This window comes from Poecilia latipinna, unplaced genomic scaffold (assembly GCF_001443285.1).
Source record: "Poecilia latipinna isolate Pla-1442-1.1 unplaced genomic scaffold, P_latipinna-1.0 Scaffold957, whole genome shotgun sequence".
NCBI classification, from domain to species: domain Eukaryota; kingdom Metazoa; phylum Chordata; class Actinopteri; order Cyprinodontiformes; family Poeciliidae; genus Poecilia; species Poecilia latipinna.
Window position 1 is genome coordinate 221,418 of NW_015113573.1, and position 14,552 is coordinate 235,969.

Sequence of the window (14,552 nt, forward strand, 5' to 3'; positions counted from 1 at the left end):
TGACCCAGGTTAGTTGAATCAGATATTTGAAAAAATTATATTTTGTGTATATTTTCTTCAAATTTTATCCATAGGACCTGTTTTGTCCCTATTCTCAAGAATCACTGATAGTTAAGTTAGATACTGTACAATACAATAAATGTACTTATTGTATTGTACAGTATCTAACTTAATATAAATTCTTAATTTTATGTTTGCTAGAAATGTATTTATTTGAAGTGGTTTTGGTGGGTAGATCACTCAGTGAAGTGTGCTAAAGTTCAAGAAGAAAACAGTGGTCATGTGGCCTACATGTGAAACTTGTACATGAACTTGCAAAATGATTGTTTACATATTTGGCATAAACTTTTAATTTTTTTATTACATTTAATAAAATGTAATAAAATTAACATCTGCTAATATTATTAGCAGATGTTATATTATTAATAATTATAATGATACTTGCCTCTGCTGTACATAACAGTGGCTTTAAGGTGCTTTTGAACCTAAAACTGTTTTGCATCAGATCCACCGGGAGTGTCTGTTACTCCCCAACAGCTGGATGGCATATATAAGTAATGGTTATTATAAAGACTTGTTGATCACAAGATGTCACTCTTGACTACAATTTTATAACAATGAATTTTGGAGATGTTGTTTCCCATCCTACTGACTGTATGATGACGATAACCTTTTTTTTTTTTTAATCTAGTTTCAGTGATAAAGCTTTTTAAATGTTGCTCTCAGTGCATGTATGTTATTCCTTTAGCAATTTTATGACTTATGAAGTTCAGCATACACTGGCATTCCTTGTTCTGCTTTCTTTCCATTCTGAGGAACAATTGACCCCAAATTCAAGTTAAATTTATACTCCAGGGAAACAAGTACTTAGGTAGTTACTTTTTTAAATGTATATGTATTGTTAGGGGTGTCAATTATTGTGTTAGTAGTTATTATAAAATCATGCAAACAAATAGATTATTTCTTGTTGTTTTAAGAAATTATTTTAAATTCATGGTAGTGTATTAAAAGATAACTATTTTCGAGGGGGCGGGGAGGGTTACACATTTTTACCAGATTCTAGTCATATTTCTTTTTTTATTATTTATAATTTATTCTGAAATTCAATTGTGAATCTCACTAAGCTCTAACAAATTAAGAACATTACGAACACCGATACTCACCAGGAATGCCACCGACATAAAGAGGATCTTTGGTCGAAGGGAAAGTAGAAGATGGTGGACCTATCTTGTAGTTGTCCAACGTGTCCACAGATAGTTGTACAACATTTTTTCTCTTGATTACTAGGAGAAAAAGGGAGGAAAGATTTGACGCTAAGTAATTACAGGCACATAAATAAACAAATACTTTTTCACTGAGCTACTTATATTTTTACCAATGCAGCAGCAGGTATCATAGCTTTCAGCTGAAAAAAAAAATTACCCTTTCTGGTAACAAAATGACTCCTCCATTTCAGATGAGTCAGCTTTACTGGTCTTAACTGAGCAAACAAAATGACTAAGGAAACTGCTGAGGCTACTAAAATCTGAACCTAAAGGGAAAAGCATCAAGGCCGGGATGAGCAGAGGTCATCTCTGCAAATTCATTTTGAGGAAATAAACTGATTCTAAAAATAAATTCTAGATTATTTTATGATAGAAGATGCTTTTAAACTTGTTCCTGACTACAAATCATGACTACAAATCCGTTAGTTATCAGCTAAAAATGATTATCATTGTTTGACATTTGTTATATTAAGAGTGAATGAAGTTATTGTAAGCAAATATACTGAATAACATAGCATCATATACAGAAGAAATAAGCATTTTCACCATTCAGCACAGTTCAAATAAAATAGTATTTTTGACATGTTGACTGGATCTGAGAATCTTTTGACCATGACTATTGTTCCAAAGCTTTATTCATAAATACAAGAAGACGGTAAAAAGTGACACCCTAGAATTAAATGTTGTCACACTGCATAAGTGTGCAAAAAATATATATTTTTCTCCTTAATCAATAAATATTTTCATTGTCCTCATTGTTGGCCTAAGTTAAAAACACATGACAGCATTATTTCACATTTGGTTCGATATTTGTATTGGGTATTAGTACAATTCTAAGTTTTGTTTCACCTGAAATTTTATGAAATATTCCATCGCATAAAGAGGTCTTTGGCTTCACTGATGTCATGTACTCTCCTTTCCCGTTGTTCACGTGTGCCACCACCTGCAAATAGAAACATATGCAAATGTCTCACTGTTAACCCCATATGAATAAAGTCAACTTTGATAACAAAGGTAGAATCAACTGACTTTGAAGCTACCGATTTTAAAACCAAGCCAACCTAATTTAGAGACGACCTAAAGAGATGTAAAGAGACGGGCAAGCATTTAAGACTGTTCTGTGGCAGCAGAAAGCATCTAAGTACTCTCACCTCTCCTCCAAGCATATAGATGCTGAGAAAGTGGCCCATTGTGTTTACATGACTGGTGGAATCACCGACATGAAGCAGGAGTCCAGTCTGGCTGTGGGGACGTATGTTAAACAGCACCTCCAGGTCAGAACCAAAAACAAAGGAGTCATCTGAAATACAGAAAACAAATGCAGATAATGTGAGTTACAAAAAAAAAAAGTAATGGGGAGCAACTAATGAACAGAAAACTATTTTTTTTGAGTTTCCTAGTTTTTATATATTAAATAAAACATTTTTTTTAATATACTGAAATATGTCCCTAAAAGGTTTAAATCATAAGTAAAATTTAAAAAAAAAATCACCATCATCCAATTCACAGAGTACTATATAATTACAACGCTTCATGTGCTCAAGTGAAGCACCAATGGTGTTTTTATAAACCATAGATTAGAAATAAAAATGTGGTATTAAAAGAGCACAAAAGTGATGTACTTACTGATTATGACATGTGCTCCATTTCCTGCAAAATACACCCCTTTTTGTGTCGGCCCCTCAAAGCAGGGTCCTGCACCGTAGTTTGACGATGGGTTTAACATCAGTGCTCCATTCATCTTAAAATTACGCACACAGCCGGACACGCTTTGCTTTGGCAGAGCCTTTGACTGAAAGCAAAAGTAGTATTTATTTCACTAAATTAGCCGCAATTTTTCACCAGAAACGTTAACTGAATTTAGTTGTGTTTTGCTACCTTTAACTCTTTCTGAAGGGATTCTGGCGCACTGCCCAGGTATGCAGGCAGGAGGAACTGCTGCATAGACTTCAACTCAGAGTTAGTCAGCTGACCATCCTGAGCTTTGATCCCGTCTACAATCAACCGGAATTTCTTCTTTTCCAAACTGAACATGACCTACAGACAAATACATTCAACACATGCTTTGCTTTGCAAAATAGACTGAGTGATGCAGGGATGGCTGCTACGATGTAGCTGAAACCGGATATAAAACTGTAAGGAAAAAAAAAATACACAACTTTTTTGTCATTCTGCAAATCAGACTAAACATTTGCTGTTGTTTATCTAAAATTACTAAAATAATTTCTATTTCTTAAGAATAATGAGAGGATTTATAATCCAAATGACAATGGCATTATGGTTTTGCAAGCTTCTGGTGTGAAATCAGATCTGCACTGCTGTAAAGGAACATCTCAAAAACACAGGTTTCTTTTGTGAATTTATGGGGAAAAAATCTGCTGAGCTATTAGGAGGAATAAATGCCATTTTTTAAACCTTGACTCTACCACATTCATTTTCAAAGCTACACTTTACACATGTATAAACACAACGGGAATGTCCAGCCATGGTAGTATTTAGGTATGAGGCAGGTTCTGTTTTTCAGAAATTAATGTTTGTTTCCAAATGTGAGCATCAACATCTGAGAAAAGGAAGGGGCTCTGCTAAATTGTTGGCTGAAGTTGCATTGGTAAGCGAATGTAATCATTTGTAGTGAAATACCAACAGGAGCTGAAAGGCCAATCAGAGAGGAATGACATCATCACACTAAAACCGACATAGACAGACAGAATGCTATTTTAAATGCTGAAGTAGACACAAATGATTTTTTTCAAAACATGTCTAAATTGGCCATTATCACCATCCCCTTACAGAAAAATCCCATAAATTTTACTTGCAAAAATCACACGAGTAAATTATGTACCACATGTGAAGTGATGAGTCACATGAAAAACGACGATTTTGAGAAGTTTCAAGGAAACCCACCCCGCCCACAAAAAACAAAACATGTGATTCCTATTTTTTCACATGGGTTTCACATATTTCTACATATGATACACATGTGTATAACATATTTCCACATGTTTACATGTGAGAAAATTTGAGAGCAGAGCACAGAAAAAAGCTTGTGAGAAGGAGATCCTAAGGGATCAACCAATACTAAACAGTTTCAAAGACAATTCTACCTACTACTAAGAAAATGTAGCATGTAGACTTTCCAAGCTTATTATTCCGACATTTGGCAAATGCAAATAATTTTAGTAATCCTACCTGACCTAAAACAGAAAAGATTACAACTGATTTGATTTCACCCATGTAGAGAGAGGTAAGTGTCTTTTTTTTGCAGTTAGATGTAAACATCAGGTTTCAGCTATAAACACACAGAGGCTTGTATACAGTGATGTATATTTACTGACCGAATGCCACTTTCCATCGTTGTACTTCTCTCTGTTGAATATCTCCCTCTGTTTTCCCACAGAGAGTCTGATCCTGCCCTTAGACATGTACAACGCCAGATGAGACTGCCCTCCTCTGGTCGCTGCAAAGAATAGCAGACCTTCAGGAGACCGAGTTCTGACATCCAGAGAGAAGTGAGGCCTGGATAGGATAAAACAAAAACAAACAAAAAAAAAAACTATATTCTCAATTACAGCTCTGGTTTTTATTGGTATTCATAGATGTGAGATCATAAGGGAACTGGTCACTCACTTGGGTTGTAAGACCTGTAATGGTAGGCTGTAGCTCAAGCTGCTCACAGGCCCTCCCATGCGATAAGCATGTTGAAGCTTGGCTGGGAATTCGCAGACTGAGGCGCTTTCATTTATTATTTGCTTCTCACTGTCCTGAAAAGCAGCACAAAAACAAAAAAAAGGAGAAGACTCTTAATACAAGTTGATATTTGAATTCCTATCAGCTGCAGGTCTCTGGATGGCTCCCGCCCTGCTGGGAAATAAGGCAGCATGCTTTTTGAGTTGCAAAAATTATCACAAGCATGGGTTCTATCAAATGTGAAGCTTTTGTGACTTTAGATTTAGATTTTTATTTTTTATAATAGGCCTGCTTTGTCTGTTTTATTACTAGGCTGTGTTTTTATTTCTAAAAGGAACAACTGCTATTTTTTTAAATCTTAAATTTCAGAAAACATTTTCCCAAAACTAAATAATTTTAATTGGAAATTCCAGGCTTGGATCTGGGCATTATAATAAATCCCAGTTAACTCACTTCACAATAAAAATCAGGCTAATGGGAACTTTCTTTTTATTCCCCTGTAGCATGTATTTAAAAGGGCTTGCTTTCAGCCATGAAGGTTATATTTATCTGATTTTGGCTCAAATTAAAGAAGTGCATCAAACGACATGCTGTTGATTGATGTTTTTAGTAGGCCAAATACGGTGGAAGTTCTTTGTTTTTACGCATTTAATGAATTTTAAAATATATTCATTTTTGCCTATGACCTGCACATTATTATTCAGTGAATAACTGGCCAATTGGCTAGTGCAAGTTTATTTTTTTTTAAAAACCCTAAAATTCAGATTTTATTTGTCATCCACTCACCAAGTTAAGTCATGATAGGAATTAGTTGGACACTGTCCTTTGGAGGCAAACTGTGTTTATTTACATTCATAGTTTTGAATTTGAATGGTTTTCATCAGTGAATGTACTCAGTTCCTTTATCACCAACTCACTAGAATTGATTGTACCAATCTAGCTCATGTTCTAATAAAAATAAAAGCAAACACAGATATGAGCCCATGTCCCCTTATTTTACTGTGACACCTATTTCTTCCCACTTTCGTATAAAGCTTCATAAGAATTAACTTTTTCACTCCTAAACTTTGTATTACCTGATTTTTTCATTTGCTTCACCATGTGTAGCGTGAAAGTGGCAGCATATTATAGTACTTCCGTGACCCCGCATGCAGCTGAGAATTCATTATTTACGTCATTCAATTATTGTGAATCAAGGTTAATATATGGCTCCAAACCAAAATACCATATTGTTTACAGTGAGAATGAGCAAGCAAGGACAAGGGTGATTAGTGGAATCAATTTGTTGTAGATTTGATTTTAAAAAAGAAAAAAAAAGAAAATCCAGAGGTGACAGTAAAGAAAAGCCTACATATTTTTACCTCAAGGTGAGGCTTATGTGAGTAATCCTCTTGCTTCTTCTCAAGGTCTCTCTTTTTTTTTTAGTGGATATTTAATGTATTCTTATGTAAATTAATACTTCCAATCATTCAGTTTTAGGACTATTGTGTGAATTATGTTGTAATCATCTCTTTCCTTCCTTCCTCTCTAGATTTTTGGGATCTAAAAACATCTTTAAAATGTGCAGATTTAACCATTTGCAACGTTAAAGGACTTTCACTGCCTCTCCAATTATTTTAATGCAAGCAAAAAATGACCAACTGGATAGTTGCTCAAAACCTTTGCAGGAATAGTTGTCTTGAAATCTTGGGGCTAACTCAGTTCAAATAAAAAAGTCAAAGTCTGATGTTCTACTGCAAACTAAAAAGTTGAAAATGCCTTTCGCACTTTTTAACCTCATGTCTACATGACCATACACAACATACTCACACTTCACCCCTAACATTTCAGCCGATGCTGCTCAGTGTGCTTGCACTTGATTACTGCAACACATCTCTTTGGAGAATTTCTTTTCCTCCGGATATTTCTGTGAATTTGCACTCTTTAACAGGTGTCTCTGCTTCACCTTGTCTTCTTAAGCTAAACTGCTCAGCATACATCATTCACACATTCAGCCGGAAATGCAACTTCATGATTATTTATTATTCACACAGATGGAAGAGTGTTAGAAAAAGGTGATTAAAAAGTGATGGAAGCGGCTGCTAAAATCAGCTGTGATTAGAGCACATTTTCTTTGATTATATAATCAAGCATGATTTAATGTGTCATTAGTGAATTAAAAACAAGGTGCTTGTGAATCACTTAGAAGGATTACATGGAAGAAAGCGAAGAGACGTGTTCCTTTCAGGGTTATTATTCACAATATAGATGGTGAACACAAATAGGAAGGACAAAGGATGAAGTACAATACATTTTGTTGTTTGGCATGGGTACTGAAGCATTCATACACATTTTTTTTTCATTGTGTAGAATACACAGTAAATAAATGAGCTTGTGCATATGCTAGAGGAAATCATAGGGGTACAGCAGTCAGTGTTAGATTCATGTCGTCATCTGCAGGTTTTGGTCTCCTTCTTCTTCATCTCTAGAAAATGAGGCAGCACAATTTAATACAGATAATGTCAAGTTGATAAAAGTGGCAGTAAGAGGAAAATGTAATTAGATTTGATTTCCTTCATAAGAGAGGAAGCAAGCATTAGGTCACAAGTTATTGGGTAACATCATGATATCCTCAGAGGAAAAACAAACAGATTAAACGAAAAAACACATTATTCTTGAGAAAATGTAAAATTATGTAAGTGCATAACATCAACATTTTGAAAGCGTTCTCTCTCTGCGGCTGTAGACATATATTGAATTATTTTACTGCACAAAAACCTTTTAAGCTGAAATATGTCATATGAATGTCTGATTTTTTTTTTTCCTACCCCACCCTAACAGACTATACCAGAAACTCAGATTCCCATCAATCCAAGATTTCAACAATGACCCACATGTTATACCCATGTGCTTTGCAGTAGCAATGCTGGTCAGAACTGGAGCACATGTGGCAAGCTCTTACCCGAACAAAGCTAATTTCAGTCATTCATCACTGTGGTGAGTTACCAGCTGACTGAACTTTTCATGGAACGCTTGAGAATCCCTTCATTGGTTGCCCATTTACGAAATCCCCGTACTTAGCATGCCTCCAAGTGTCAAAGTGCTACCAAAACCTCGTAATTATCCATTCATTGAAGCCAGGTGTGCAGCAACAGATGCTGGACACTGAGCCCCGAGGACGAGGGTTGGGGAACTCTGATTTATACCCTTTAGTTTTGGAATAATTAAGTATTTTACTAAGGACTACTTTCTGATCTGGAGTTCAGGTGTGCATAGATGTCAAACCTCACCTTTTTGTTGAAGCGGAGTTGAAAGGGATTGCTGGCAGTGCACACATCTATCTGGACGTCTCCTGTAGCCTGGAAGTCATATAGGTTTTCAGGCTTGAACTCGTTTGACCTGCAAAACACAAACAAATCAGATTGAGATCACACCTTGGAGGAAACACGGTACAACAAACCAAACCACATAAATTTAACTCTTAAAGCTGAAGTAGATAACTTTTACAAAAATTATACTTTTTACATATTTGTTAAAAACTGTCATAATGTCATGACAGTATAATATGAGGCAGACAATCTGTGAAAACAATCAAGTTCCCCTGCCTCCTCCTTTTGGTCCTTATGCCATCTGCAGATATATAGCACTTGGCCAAAAACAACCAATCAGAGCAAGGAGGAGGGACTTAGCACTGTCCACCACCATCATCATGCTGCTCACATCCTCCCTCTTGCTCTCTGCTGCACAGAGCTGAATGCATAGGCTAGGAAACATGGCCACTATTGATGGTGGAGAAACAGCTTTTCTGTAGCAGTAAGTTGTTTCTCTGCCATTAGCATGGCTGCAGCAAACCAGTAATCTTGAACCGTACACAAATGTGATTGACTGCGCTAAGACCCTCTACCTAGATCTGATTGCCTGTATCAGTCTGGTAGCGGCGTATTTCAGCAGAAATCAATAGGACCACTGGGAAGAAGCAAAGGAAGTAAATTTGTTCACAAACTATCTGTCTCATGTTACACTGTCACGACATAGTGGCAGTTTTAGCAAATATGTAAAAAGCATTTTTATTAAAGTTGCCTACTGCAACTTTAGTAGACACAGAAAGAAAGAAAAATTACCGTCGACTGTAAAAGTTGGAAATGCAGCCTTTGAAATTCTCTTTTCCAAGCCAAATAGAGCCCTGTGTGTCAGGTATGGACATGGTGCCACTCTCTTGCTGACCATAGTCTTCATCATCAATCTGCACTGCAATCCTTAAGAAAAAGAAAAAAACAACAAACATTTGTAGCAAAAATTATTTAAAATTTAATATTTTCCTGATTTGGATTAAATGTTATTTTATTTTTGGTTTTGAAATAGTAAGCCTAAATAATCACAGTTGTAACTGAACAACTACACACCTTCCAGTAAGCATTACTTGGTTTCTTATTACATTCCTAGAACACGTGAAACAAATTGTTATTTCATACCTTCCTCCTTTTTTGGAGACGGTCACATAGTGCCAGTTCCCGTCATTGTACTGTTTGCTTGATTTCCATTTAATGGTGTCAACGTGCAGAATCACGTAGCCATTTTCCATTGCAATGTTTAACTGGTTTCCCTGGAGGATAAAACCACAATAAAGATTTTACTTCTTTTTGCATAAGCATATTAGAAAAGGTGGTTATAAAGTAGAGAGGTAAATGTACCTGTTTTTTGTTCTGCAATATAAGGCCCTGGCTCTCTGTGCTCTTGAATCCGAGGGACACCACTACGTCGTTTTCCAAGCTGAAGTCTTGGAGGTCTGCTTTCAGGGAGCTCCTCAAGTTGAACTGTGCTTTGTACGAACTCTAAACAGAGGGCATGACACATGTGAAGATACGTGAAAAAAGCTTTCAGATAAGTCTATCTATGATTACAGTAGCATAATATCAAACTGAAAATAAAAATCCAAATGTTAATTTCATCAGATAAAGTTTAAGACGAAAAAAAGTAAAATTAGAGTTGCCTTCATTCAGCCTTCCTTTCTCGATAGATGCATGCAAAGACAACTGAAACCAGCCACTTTAGTGCCACATCTTTTAATATGGTTTCATGTAAATCTATGAGTTTTGTTGTAATCATTAGTAATATTTTTTATATATTGTTTTATATTTCATTTTAACCGTACAGTGGATGGCAGAGTAAACAATTGTATTCGACATTAAAGCTGATTTACTTGGGGATTTTTTAAAAAAATGTATACTTTGTGAATCTAATTAGAATGTCCAGGAACAATAAGTAAATATTTGACTTGTCATTCAAATAAAGCTGACATGTATTGCTAACCAGAGGTCAGGGATTGGCTTCTCAAAAAGCTGTTTGGCTAAACTTGCCCATATTTACAGCAGGAACAATAATTAGAAAAAAAAAAAAAACTAACTGGCTGAGAACTTCATCTTTCCTCATCATACAGAGAGCAGGGTTGTAAAAAAAAGATCAACAAATCTCCGAAGCTCCCCGATAGACAACTGCTGCAAAGTGTGGCCTCAAATTTGAAACTCTCTGGGACAATTACTGTATACATCTTCATGCCAGCTAAGAAAAAAGTATTCCTGTCCACCCCCACAAAAGAAATCATCATCATTAATAGAAATAAAAGCTCTGAAACATCAGGCTGTGTGTAATTAATCTACTAGTATGTAATGCGTTTCAATTAGAGGCAGAGTTACTGAAATCAATTAGCTTTTCAATAATATTCTAATTTACTGAATGGACCTGTCCTCTTCCTCACAGTAATAACAATATTTCAGTTGGTCTGTGTAAATAAGGTGAAAGTCATACCAGTGAATCCTGCAAGCAGCCTTTGCTGATTCCCACTGGTTCATCAGGTGGTCTAAAATTGCTGTTTACCTTCAAATCTTTCAAACACCCCTTGTATGGTGGAGTGGTGATGTCCCACCTTTAATTAAACAAACAAAACAAAACAACAGGTTATATACAAGTCTCATTGAAACAGGATGGAAATACACAAATTAAAAAAAAAAAATGCTGATAAGGATGTACCTTTGTCTGATCTCTTGCGTTACACCACCAATATAGAAATCTTTAAAGTTGCTGAAATCGTATTCATTGAGGGAGGCCGTAAGTGGTGGGGAGCCTGCAATAATACTTACTTTCCCAGGCCTATAAACTAGCTTAAAATTCAAAAAATCAACTTGAGCCTAGAAAGAAAAGTGGAAAAGATACAAATAAATTGTTAATTCTGAAGGGAATAAAACTCAAAGGAAGAAAATCCAGAAGAAACAGAAAAAGAAGAAAATCTTCCTTACTGGGAACACTTTGACTGATCCTTTAATTGGTTCTGTGATCAAGTTACCTTGAATAGCAATGTAACCCTTCTCTACAACCACCATTAAGTACTTATTCTGTGTCACACAGGAGAAAAAAGAAGTTGTGGTAAACATTATTATACACTGGAATTTAATTATTAATTTAACTGAATGCTAAATGTATCAACATCACAAAGATCCTTTACCTCATCTCCTGTGAAGAAGAGTAAAGCATTTTCCACGCTAGTCTTGACACTTATGTCAATAGTTCTCGGCTGTTCGCTTATGGCCACTCTGCCATATCCGGTGCCTTCATAATAGTCTGAGTCGACTGGACTTACGGTTCTAGAAGGAACCAAGCAGCAGACAGGGAAAACCAAGCAATCAAATTCTGAAAATAACACATAGACTCACTGACATCAAAATGATACTTCAAATTTGTAGTCTCGGTACCTCTTGCAGGGAGTCTGGACATTGATCCTTTCTGCTTTTTGGAAATTGTAGAGACTCACGGCCTTCCTGTTAAAGGTGGAGAACTCGATGCAGCCCGTGTATTTTGGCAACCTCATAGAGAGAGGAGGCTAAAGTGAAACGGAGCACAAGAAAGCATTTCTGATGACTGTTCTGGACACAAAACCGTCTGTAAACTGAATGTTGGTAGATGTGCTACAGCTCCTCACAGTGAAGTTGGACGGGTAGCCTCCAACGTAGAAGACAACGTCATCAGGACTGAATTTCAGGAGGTTCTTGCTCTCCTCTCCTCTTTCGGACCGATGAAAGGTAGGCAGCTTATTAGGTGGCCCAGAGGTTATGTCTTTGGTCAGGTTTAGCTCCACATCTTGGTAAATTCTAAATCATGAGAAAGAAAGAAAATAAAGGACTTTGTGATTATTACATCTGCTCATCTTTCAACAAAAAAAAAAAAAAGAAAGATAACACTATAGTGGTATCTACATATCGCCACAGAGTTGACTTAAAATGGTTGGAGAACCGTAAAGTCTATGGAAGTGCTTTCTTCACATTACTGCTACAAATGTTAACATATGTAATTGGAAATGGACGCAAAAGACCAACATAAAGTCTCTCTGCACTCTACCCACAAACATCTCTGGACCTACGGCTTTTAGTGTCGGCACTGCACAGTGCTCCACGAAATTTAAAACTTGCTATACTACCTGACACTGGTTTGAACTTCTCCCTGGCTTTATCCCTGAACTATGTAGTGTGTACATAATGTTCATGATGCTGCTTATTTACTAATGATTTCAAATCCGTTGAGGTCTTCATGAAACACCTGGATTGATACTGAGATTACATTACAAACAGATTGGTTGTATTTACCTAATCAGTGAAGTCTGAATGGAATTGGCTGCGTTGAATTTCCATTTGGGTTATCAGAAGACAAACAAACTTTGGATTTTCAAGTTTAAATTTATAAAGATTTCTGGAAAACATTGATCATTTTCCTTGCACTTGTATGAACTTTGTGTTTGTCTGTCACATATATTTATAATAAAATGCAATAGAATTTGTGGCAAAAAGAAACTAAATGTTGAAGAGACACGGTGAGAGCTGAGCTGAAGTAAGGTAGCTCACCTGTGAAGATCCACTTTATCAAATGTGGCCGGCTGAGGGTTGGAGGTGGAAATCAAGTCAGACTCCAGCTCTTTCTCCTGTCCGTTCAGCTTGTACAGGGCATACAAGCGATTTTGCCTCAATACCATGCCTATGTAATTCTTTGAGGACTGCAGAACATAGTTTTGTTAGTCTCGTGAGCAAAATTACAATCTAAAAATCGCCGCGGATACTGATTCACTCACGTCTCTGTTGCCAAGGTACAACACAAACATGTCTGTAATGTCTCCAGTCTGTCTGCGCCTGCGTTTTCCGTCTCCTCTCCCTATGGGTCTCTGCAGCGACAGAGACAGGGTGGTGTAGGCCTTCAGGTCGTCTAGATTCTTCGGTGGGCGCAGCTCGATGTGACCCTCCCCGGAAAACTTCATGGGGATCGCAATCTGAAGAGGAGACGAGACAAGGCGTTATGCAGACATGTAGACCTCACCTTGATTCGTTACAGAAATAGATTGTGCTGCTCTGTGAGAAAGTATTTGCCCCCGTACAGATTTCTTTTTTTCCCCCCTTAAATGTCACACTAAATGATTCAAATTAATTTTGATATTGTAGAAGGATAACTTTAGTTAATAATAAAAAAAATAGTTTTAAAACTATTAATTCACAGGTTAAAAGAAGTAAATTATTCAAACCAACCTGACCCTACACAAGTAAGAAAATAATTCCCTCCATGACGTAATAAGTGGCTGCGCCATTCCCAGCAGCAACAAATGCCATCTTGTGATTGCAACAATTGCTAATGAGTGTTTCTGACTCTCTCTACTTTGCAAAATAGTTTTTTTTTTTTTTCCTTGTCAGCTACAGTTGAGGGTTTTGGAGGATGACGAGCCTTTTTAAGATCATGCCTTAAGTCTAGATTTGACTAGGACACTCCAAAACCTTCATTTGGTTTATTTTTGTGCCATTCAGAGCTTGGTTTCAGCTCAATGACATCCATGGTTCCATCAAATAAGAAAGGTTATTATGGCTACAAATTAACATCACACTACCACCGCCATGTTTGACCGTCAGACGTAGAGGGACACGCGCCTTTCAAAAAGCTCCACAGAAGAGTCCACAGAATATTTTCCTAAAAGTGTAAGGGTTCACCTAGATGTTGCTCTTTTCCCTCTTTGAAAAAAAAAAAGAATCATTTGAAAACTGTATTTATAAATTCTGTCTGGCATTAACACTTAATTGAAACAGCAAAGCAGAAACATAAGAAGTCGGACAGCGTTTAGAGGGATTGACTGCACGCACCTTGTCAGCTGCATCTCTGGCCTCCTCAATAAGTTCTTTGATCTTCATTATGTTTTCAGATATGTTACCGAGGCCTGAGAACCCGGAGGTCAGGTTTTCAACCTCAGAGATCTTATTGTTCAGCGACGGAATTGTTTTCAGCAAATCCTTTACTGCGTTTAAAAGGTGAGAGACAGAAAAGTTAAACGTGTAAAATAGTTTTACATGTTTATTCACACAGAAATATATTTAGTATGACCGTTATCAAGGCAAGGGAGAAGCACTTCATTACAAAAGAATCAGAAAACTCACCAGACTGGTCCACTTCACTAAGGTCAGTGCTTAGATTGGCATTAGCAGGAGACACATTGATCTTGTCGATCTCCTTCTTAATTTTATCGAGTTTGTCCATAGTCTCGGCGGCCGTGTTATTGGCTGAAGCTGCTTTCCTCTTGGCTTCCTCAATCATATCCCCAAT

General features: G+C 36.7%; 1 protein-coding gene and 1 long non-coding RNA gene across 2 annotated transcripts in view; one reads left to right on the top strand and one right to left on the bottom strand.

Moving 5' to 3' along the window:
* The window catches only part of LOC106958035 (uncharacterized), a 28,098-nt gene extending 16,006 nt beyond the window's left edge, over positions 1–12,092 (top strand). The window contains exons 3-4 of the long non-coding RNA XR_001427079.1: positions 2,972–2,982; positions 12,005–12,092. This is a non-coding gene — a long non-coding RNA (uncharacterized LOC106958035). The remainder of the gene's footprint in view (positions 1–2,971; positions 2,983–12,004) is intronic.
* Positions 1–14,546, bottom strand: part of lama3 (laminin, alpha 3) — a 20,878-nt gene extending 6,332 nt beyond the window's left edge. Inside the window, exons 1-21 of the mRNA XM_015049726.1 lie at positions 14,387–14,546; positions 14,096–14,247; positions 13,045–13,239; positions 12,821–12,969; positions 11,905–12,073; positions 11,678–11,805; positions 11,431–11,569; positions 11,225–11,320; positions 10,959–11,116; positions 10,737–10,854; positions 9,623–9,763; positions 9,404–9,534; positions 9,053–9,187; positions 8,222–8,330; positions 4,893–5,026; positions 4,601–4,781; positions 3,144–3,302; positions 2,892–3,057; positions 2,417–2,565; positions 2,115–2,208; positions 1,164–1,283 (exon numbers count right to left, since the gene is read on the bottom strand). Of these exons, the coding sequence (XP_014905212.1) occupies positions 1,164–1,283; positions 2,115–2,208; positions 2,417–2,565; positions 2,892–3,057; positions 3,144–3,302; positions 4,601–4,781; positions 4,893–5,026; positions 8,222–8,330; positions 9,053–9,187; positions 9,404–9,534; positions 9,623–9,763; positions 10,737–10,854; positions 10,959–11,116; positions 11,225–11,320; positions 11,431–11,569; positions 11,678–11,805; positions 11,905–12,073; positions 12,821–12,969; positions 13,045–13,239; positions 14,096–14,247; positions 14,387–14,543 (2,980 nt within the window). The 5' untranslated portion in view covers positions 14,544–14,546. The remainder of the gene's footprint in view (positions 1–1,163; positions 1,284–2,114; positions 2,209–2,416; positions 2,566–2,891; positions 3,058–3,143; positions 3,303–4,600; positions 4,782–4,892; positions 5,027–8,221; positions 8,331–9,052; positions 9,188–9,403; positions 9,535–9,622; positions 9,764–10,736; positions 10,855–10,958; positions 11,117–11,224; positions 11,321–11,430; positions 11,570–11,677; positions 11,806–11,904; positions 12,074–12,820; positions 12,970–13,044; positions 13,240–14,095; positions 14,248–14,386) is intronic.
* Between the last annotated feature and the right edge of the window lie 6 nt (positions 14,547–14,552).